Genomic DNA, 8,951 nt, shown 5'->3' with positions numbered 1-8,951 from the left:
CCCCTCCCTCCCCCCCCGCCGCTCCCGCTCCCCGGCACCCCCCCGCCGCCCTCCCGAAGCCGCAGCATAGTGGCCAGCTCTGCCGGGGTGGCTGAAACCAGCCCAGGAAAAGCCTGGCATCCCCCAAACGTCCTGCCCCAAACGCGGCCGAGGCGCTCCCTGTAGTCCGTACTGACCCACCGCCTCTTTATATACGTAGTGTGCTATAGGGCACCCACCCAATCCCAACCAGTGGTGTGCCTCTGCTTACGGCCCTTCAGCAGATAGGTGAAAGGGAGTCATCTTATAGATAACAGTAGAATAATAAATCATAATGGTGTACCATTTGGACATATATAGGTACATATTTTTTTTATATATATATATATACACACACACACACATACATCCAAGCTGCCTGTCTAGTCTCAGCCCTTTCCGGATCAGTGACCATTAGCTCTTTGGGTCAGGACTACGGTTTCTGGTTTATTCTCTAGCACTGCTCTTCCATGGACTCACTGGGCTTTCATTTGCATGAACAGTTGGTGACAACAAGTGGGAAGGTATTGCTTGAAAATGGCTGTTTTTTCCCCAAATAGTCAAGAAGGGTCTTTGCCATCTGTCTCCAGTACACACCAGTAGGGAAGCTGGTATCCTCAAATGTGACATCAGCCCACCCATGCCTGTGCTCCAGCCTCCTACCTCCTTCCCTGTGGTGGGGAGCCATGGGCCAAACTCTGCCCCTCTCTTCCCTGGTAGAGTCCCTTCTCAGGACAGTGTCACCTCCGTCCTCTCAAGGAGGTGCTCCTGGTGGCCATGGTGACCTGGACATGGGCCCCCTTGGTCTTGCTGCTGACATGTGCTGGTGAGGCTCTGGTGTGGTTGTACGTCCTGTGTAGCACACCTAATGGAACAGAGAAACACCACGCTGTGATGGATGGAAGAAGTGCACTGGAAAACATCTGGGTCTATGTTAGGGATAGACTGCTGCAAATCCACCTCCTGACCAGACTAGCTACTCCACCAGAAATGGTTTCCAGTCCACAACCGGCCAGACTCAAACAGCTGCATGAAGAGGGAGAACATTTGGTAAACTCAAATTCTTTGGTCCTACAATAGTGGCTCCGTAAGACTATGAAACTGCTAACGTGTCCCCCAGGAAACCAAAGCAAGACAGACAGACAATGACAGAAAGACAAGAGGCAAACCTGCCTTGTGCAGCACTAGTGATGCTCATCTTCCTCCGGGACCGCTGCGGACACAGGGTTTTATGAGCTCTCTGCCCGTCTCCTGCATCAGGAGCTGCCACTTTCCCGACCCAAACGTGCTCTGTCAGGAAGGAGGAGAAGCCAAGCGAGGAGATAAAGGCAGCCTGAAGTTTATGGCCATTGCTTAGGTCAATAGTGTATTGATTACATATTTTGTGGGCTAAAAGGTTGACCTTTTAAAGGGCAATTGGCGCCTGCGAGATTTGATTTAGGAGGAAGAAAAGAATTTAAATTTAATTTGCACTTCGTATTTCAGTTGGGAGAAACTTGCAAGGTTGCGAACGCCAAAGCTGCGTTTTCTTGGGGGAGATTGACCTTTTTTTTTCTGGAGCCATCACAAAGAGCTTTGTTTCAGGGTGAAAATGGCTCTGTTGCTTCTCTCCGCTCTGCTGTTCAGCACTGCAGAGACATGTACAAGACACAAGGCACTAAGCAGAGTATTTAATCTGAAGCTCAGCCAAGTAAATATACTGGATACCGAATATCCCATATCAAGGAATGAAGGTGGGGTTTTTTTCCCTCCTGTAGGAGCAGCCTGAGCAACAAGCGACAAAACAACACGCAAGGCTGTATTAGGAAAAACCCCAATTTTTTTGGCAATTCCCCATGACCAATTCTTTGCCCACCATTTATTCCCCATTTCCCCAGTGAGTGGCCTTTGCCATGCCGGCACCCAGGGCCACCATCCCAGGTGCGATCGCTCTTTCCCCACTGGTTTCGCTGACCCAGACCCCATCTGAAGAGGCCACTGGTGGTCCTCACGCACCTGGTTTGGAAGAGGCTTTACATTTCCAGATCAAGTTTTGTCCCTTTTATTCCCACTATTCTCTGGTTGATACAGTCCTTAAATAGGGAGAGGCAGCTCTGACGGGGCTGAGCACCCCAGGTCCCCCGTACCCCGAGCACCCGCGCTGGGCAGGATTCATGGCGGGGGCACTGCCGACTGGGATGCCGGAGCTGCGCTGGGAAAGGGGACGGACCCTGACAGGGGCTTCAAGGACGAAAATAGAAGCAGCAGGGCGAGGACAGCTGCTCCTAGTTTAAATTGCCAGTTTTTAATAAGCGGTTTTGCTCTTTGAGAAGAGTTTGTTTCGTTGTTTCATAAATAGGAGGAGGGGCAGGGATAGCATCATCGGGGACGTCACCGCGTTTGTCACCGCTCTGTAGCTCCTCTCCGGATACTTGAAGACCTCCCATTTTCTCCCGCTGCCATCGGATTTAAGGTTTTCAGCAGCACAAAGTGACTATAAGGAAGGCTGAAGTCTGCCATTTAGTTCGCCAAAACAGCTGGACAAAACTTTATGTACAGCTGAACGTTTCATCACGTCTGCCAAGACATATTAATTTTGGATTAATTTTAAGACAGTTTCTAAAGTGATGATGAAGGATTATGCTGTGTGCTTCAGCAGCATTAAAAAAAAAATAAAATCTCCGTCTTTAAATCTCTCATTCAAATTGTCCCAGTTTGGCAGCTCAGCGACGTATTTGATTCGTGATTTGGAGGGATTCGCCGACAGTGACATTTTCATTTATCCGAGTACATGTAAGTGCTGGCACAATCCGTGGGTGGTAGCGGCGCCTTCGGTATTAAACATGGCTACTTGAAGTAATTCATTTGCAAGAAGGCAGTATAGCCCTAACATATGAAAAGCATCCATCCAGCAATAACCTAGCATCTATGATGAAATGCTTACAAGCTTTTTGTGCTGTAATCTCAGCTGGAGCCTTGCAGTTCAGGGTTAACTACTCTCAAAGAGCAAAACGTTCACAAGACTGTTACTCCAGAGTGGTGCCGGGTCTTCCCAGCGAAGCGATGCCAAAATCTCCCAGCAGGGACATGCAGAGGAGCGATGCAGCCCACCTGTTGCTGCTTTTGAGACCCCAGCTTGTGCAATCATGCAGCCGTTCCCATGATTACCTTAAATCATTGCCTCCACAGCCCGTGGCACCTCCCTGCCCTGCTCCTAACGAGTCCTTGCACCCAAAGTCACAGCAGGAAGCACAGCTCTGCCTTGAGGTTGTAAGAGTTGCCCTTTTGTATTTGAAATATCATAATCTTCCGATAAGAGAACTGTTATCGGTGTAATGAATGACGCTGGTGAGGTGCGTTACGTCTCACGCAGAAGGAGGACCACCCTGGAGCACTCCAGCGTCTCGGTGATGCCACAGCAGCCTGCGGACGTCCTGCCAAGAGGCTCCTTTCCCGAAAGGGAAAAAAAGGCAAACACCCTGCTTTCACGAGCCTTGCCCCGAGCCCCTGTACCAGCCCTGTGCTGCTGCGCCCAGAGCGTCGCTGCTGAATCTGAACGTCATGAGTGAACTGCACAAAGGCACCATGAATGAGTAATTCTTAGAGCTGACAGTCAGCCTTCCAGACAAACCCAAAATAACTGCCAACCCCATCCAGAATAACCCAGACAACCAACCTTGTGATATCTGAGAGATCCTTCCGCGCAGAATTTAATCTCAGGGGACATCTGCACCGTCCTGAGAGCTCATGGCCACCAAGGCTTCTGCTAGAAGATGTCCAGGAGCTGATGCTTCATCACCCAGATGCTCAGGACGTCCTGCACAAATTTGCTGCTGAGAGCCCTTTGGCAGTAAACCCAACTGGCTGCCCCCAACCAGCAGTTGGTGGTCAAGATGGAGCAGTCTGGATGGATCCAGCAGATGGATCTAGAGGCCATCCCTGGTGGAGCCGAGAACATCGCTCCTGTCTAACCAGCTGGCTGCAGCTTGCCAAGGAAGCGGATAGATATTTTCCCTTTAAATGACAAATGACATTTGACTGCCAGAAACATTAAAAATTATTAGGGCCGAGTCATGCTGCTGGAGACAATTTTATGGATTATCTGTTGTGTAATTAAAGGGGAAAGAGCTCTCCTGGAGCCTTCTGGGTGCAGGTATGTGCTTGATACAGAATTTAACCTGGTAATATTGGCTGGAGAAACCTCAAAGATAAAAACCTTGAGGCAATTTTCAGTACAAGCAAAAGCTCCCCAAACTGAACAGTTGTAGCAAGATTAGAGCCCTGATCTGGAATCTTAGCACCCCGATCTGGGCTTGGGGAAGAGACCACAGCCACAGATAGGAACGTACTGAGTAAACAATTCCTTCCTCTGAGTCCGGTAACTCCGTTGAGGCTGTTGCATGTTGCTATCAGATGTGCTGCTGTTACCTTTAACACTGCTAATTGTGAGTTAGTAGAGTCTGTTATAATAATAGATAATAATTATTATACTAATAACCCCACCCCAAAACAAATCAGCAACAAACCAAACGCAAAAGCAGCTGGGACCCTGAATTTTACAGTATTGCGGGTACTAACGGTTCGAATTTTTAAAGCTGGCTAGGTAAGGTGGCCAAAGCCCTGCTAATGGGTGAAGACGGGAAAGGACTTACGGTGGTCAGGCAATCACAGAAGTGCAAGCATAGAGGAAACTTCTGGTCTTCCAACCACAGAAGTGAGAGTTTTTCACAGACCAAGCCCCATCAATCAGGAGAGACCCTGGGCTTGACCAACGATAGGATGACTTTTGGCCTTAAGTTGGCTGAATTAGACAACGTACGCAAGAATAAAACCGAGCCGCCCAGTAGAAAAGGTTGTACAAAAAACTTCAGTTTCCAAAGAAATGAGAGGGGTTGTTTGCTTCTTCCTTTCCTGTTTAACTGGTAGATCAACAATCTAGCAGGCATGTAGAAAACAGTTTGGGTTTTTTTCCTGTAACTTGCCTAATACTCCTCAGTTTTAGGCTAGTAGGGTCAAGAAATGCCATGAAATTGGGAAGGTTTTTGCCAAAGTCGATGATGCCCGACTCATTTGTAGGGCAGCAGGGAAAAGGAGTTGTTGTAGCTTCCAACCCACCACCCCGTTTTCATAGGGAGATCAGTTTCTCTCGATTAACTGAAGAAGGAGGACAACTCCCTCGTCAGGGACACGTGCATCAGGCTTCATATGCACAACCGCCACTTCACTAACAACTTACACAGCAACTTGGTTTCCTGCCCATTCTCTGGAAGGCTTCAAGCTCAGAGGAGACTCGTGGAAGGGGTGGTCCTCTGAGTGAGGACAGAGCAGACCTCCCTTCTCCTCCCTAACCCTGACGCAATGGATTTCCCTCTCTAATGCTACTCAAGTAGCCTAGGCAGATGGTGCCAGTAGTGATCAGCACTCAGAGCAACAATATTGGCACAGTAAGGCCAAGATCCGGGTCCAACACCCAATCCAACCCCCAAAACCCAGGGAGACACCATCTGCCTAAATGCTGTGGCCAGAACAAGAGGAAAGAGCAACTCAGGGTGCAGCAACACATCACATCTGGCCTGGGCTGAAGGGGACAGACCTGTGCCTCCTCTGCTCCCCGCACAACCGCGTGTGCCCAGTGCCTCCGCCGGGCTGTTCCTGCCGCGACTGCAGAAGTTGAGTTGGCAAGAGCCCTCCGTTAGGTGGGATTCAGCACGACATTGTAGCACGACACGTCCCTTCTCTCACCAAGCACAGATTTAAACAACCGCCTACTTAATACCATAAACAAAACAATATCCTTTTTATTGCACATCACGGAGAATGTTATAAAACCTCGTGCACACCAGGTCTGATGGCCACACCAAGACCCGCCGGCCAAACGTCACCACGCGGCAGCTATCACGTGAAACAAATGCAACTACAGCCTGTATTTACCGTTTTCAATTTTTTTTTTATTACGCATAATAAATCTTTCACACAAAGTAATGAAAAGGATCCCTAAGGTGATACTTTACAGATCTGAAGGAAAACAGAGTATTTGTGACCGTGCCAGACCCACATCCAATGGGGCTAGCATGGATTTCAGCATAAACCTTGGTCTGGCTCTGCTGTTCCAGCTTTGGATTGTAACTCCAGCTGTTCCAAACCAGCTGGGCCCTGGAAGAATTGCATATTAATTAAATGCACAAGGAAATTATGTGATTGGAACAAACCTGTTCCTTCTGTACTTCAGTGTCATCACAACAAAAGGAGAGCGAGAAATAATTTACTGTTGTGACTCCTACATTGATTCAGCAGCTGGTTTGACCTATTCTATCAGATCGCTGCCTTACGCACTCTTCTCTTTACAAAAAGCCCTTTCAAAGAAAAATCAGGTTCTCTCCAGTTTGACACCCGGCTGATAAACATCTGCTCTGGCTGAGCCCTCTTTCATGAAGTGCTCCACTTCTGCTGGAGGCAGCGGGGTGGAGGGTGCTCACCTCGGGGCAGGTTCAAGTGCTCGTGGGCGGTTTAAGACAGATGAAAACTGAACCATGGCAGTAGCTTCAGAATCCAGAGTTTTAAAAGTGCATCTTCAGACTGACTTTTCCAAAGGCCGGGCAGCCCTGCTGACTCACACACTCTCTTAGCCTTTTAATAAAGACAAAATTACGAATCACGACAATAACCAAGAAGAGTCATTCCCCTTTGACGTTCGCTCAAAGACAAGGAAAAAAAAAACAAACCATGAAACCGAAACACAGCATAAACTTATGTGCAGCTCAGTCATGGTTCATTCATTTCTCATATTTTCCTAAGAAAAAAAAAAAAAAAATGTATCTCCAGGCTTACTATTGCCTTTTCTCAAAAGCTTCTGCCATTTTAAAGTCCTGAATGCTCCTGGGCTCTATATGTATATACATACTCTATACGTATAAATATAGCTTTGTAGCTATATTTAAAGAAATTTGGAAAGCTTTTTTTTTTTTTTGTAAGCCAACATTTCCATTTGTGTAGGATCCAAATGGACTTCCACCTCTAAATATAAGCAGATAAAAGGAAAGTACAATCCTAGCGCATCCTTCAGGGAAAAAAACAGGGTGCAAGAAACTCTACCTAAAGCCACTCGAAGGACTGTCTGAAAGCAAATGCACCCGACTCTTCAGGTCAATAAACAGAACATGCTGGAGCAGGCAGTGAATACAAGGGGTTGCCACGCATGTTTTGGAACTAATTCCTTGATATTTATGTTTTGCCATGCAACGCACCGGTGACGGCCCTCCCCACAGCAGCGTGTGGGATTAGGGTGTTTGCACGCGTGTGCAACGGGCACCATCAGGAGCCTCCCCAGGGAAGAAATGATCCTCGTTTTGAAAAATGAGATGTTCTTTCAAAATCAGGTCAAGCCACTTCTTTTGTTCTTCCGACTGCAGAAACAGGTATATCAGGAAAGGACACTTTAAAACAAGAAAAAAGGAGAAGTATTCTACATTCAGATAAATCTACACTTCTGCCGTAAAACCTTTAATAGCAAACAGGGGATTTTCAACACAGAACTTTGCCAAGGATCCCCACGACACACTGTCACCATTACACACATTTTTACAGGACATTGGTCTACTTATCTTATAACTATTTTCTTTGGAGATTCCCCCCACATCCCGTTCAACTTCCAGGAACAACTTTTGCACAAAAGCACAGTAAAACAAGTCTGTAAGGGACCTGACTCTGAAAGCTGGTGTTTCTAGCCCTCTGTAGAATATTTGCCAGTCAAACAAACAAACAAACAAAGACAGACTGGCTATTGAAAATCCTCCCACAAACATTTTGACATCTAAATCAAGTGTTTTGAATCTGCCTGGGAGCTAATCTGATTAACACGCTGCTCGCTTAGTTCACTGGGATGACAGCGTAGACACAACTGCAGCCTTGACAGTGCCACCGAATTAAAGGGCTGCGAGTGAAAGCACGGGATTAGGTAACGAGCAACCCACGGCAGAATCCAACAGACCACAGAAAGCTTGACCCAACAAAGCTGCCTCGCTTGAAAGAAACGAAAATACAAACGTTGCTTCCAAATCAAAGTCCACAATCTCCTTCCTCATTTACCCCGTTAAGTTAAAAGAACAATCACGTTTGTGGTTGGTAGTAACATCGTACCCCATGTGTAAGGCCTCATTTTCATCAAACAAGCTCTAGGTTATAGGACTATAAATACAAGGTTGCCTACAAGCCGTCAGTTCCTCACACCGCAGTCTGCTGCCAGCGTGTCATCGATGTTGGACTGTACGCTGGCGGCAGGCTTCGTTCTCCGTAAGCTTTGGGGTCAGAGGGTGCACGCTGGAAGGGGTCACGTATTAACACGCGGTGCGGAGTTTCGTTTTCTGTAAGAAGATGGAGTTGAGTTGGCTTGGCTGGGGCATCTCCTTCAGCCGGAGTCCATAGTGAAGAGCTGGATGTCATGCGGGTTCCAGTACAGGGCCACGGCAGAGTTGTAGACCAAGGACCAAACGTAGGGAATGAAGAACTCCTCAGGCTGCTCTTCCTCCACATACTTGAACTTCAGCTCGGGGAATTTCTGCAACAAGAAACCAAAGTCCGCTGAGGGAAGGTTTGCACGTCTGTTTGCAAACACGCAGCCCATGTAAACACTGAAGAAAGAGGTCGGGTGAAAAAAAATAATGGAAGGAACTGAACCATTAGACCCGAAGGAAAATATTTATGGGATAAAAAGATCATTTATAATTTCGTCTTTGAACTGAATGCTACATTGGCATATTGTATTCAACCCTTTTACCACTGGTCACACTCAATTTGCCTGTTAACAAAGACTAAACACGTGAATCCTTTACATAGCACAACGGTCTTAAGGAAAACTGTCATTTTTAGCAGCCCCACAAAAGCCTTCTTGCTTGTGCACGTACCAACCTGTCTGTTGCAGTTTTCCCTAAAAAGCACTTTGCTATTAATTGTACTCA

The 8,951-nt window shown here is 47.2% G+C and overlaps 1 protein-coding gene across 1 annotated transcript in view; it reads right to left on the bottom strand.

Moving 5' to 3' along the window:
- Positions 1-8,401: 8,401 nt before the first annotated feature.
- The window catches only part of DYM (dymeclin), a gene marked incomplete at its 5' end in the record, with an annotated part of 135,224 nt that continues 134,674 nt past the window's right edge, over positions 8,402-8,951 (bottom strand). Inside the window, one exon of the mRNA XM_010284690.1 lies at positions 8,402-8,551. Coding sequence (XP_010282992.1) covers positions 8,402-8,551 — 150 coding nt within the window. The remainder of the gene's footprint in view (positions 8,552-8,951) is intronic.

This window comes from Phaethon lepturus, unplaced genomic scaffold, assembly GCF_000687285.1.
Source record: "Phaethon lepturus isolate BGI_N335 unplaced genomic scaffold, ASM68728v1 scaffold7460, whole genome shotgun sequence".
NCBI classification, from domain to species: Eukaryota; Metazoa; Chordata; class Aves; order Phaethontiformes; family Phaethontidae; genus Phaethon; species Phaethon lepturus.
Note: the sequence above shows the minus strand (reverse complement) of the source record. Positions and strands in the feature narration are given on the sequence as shown.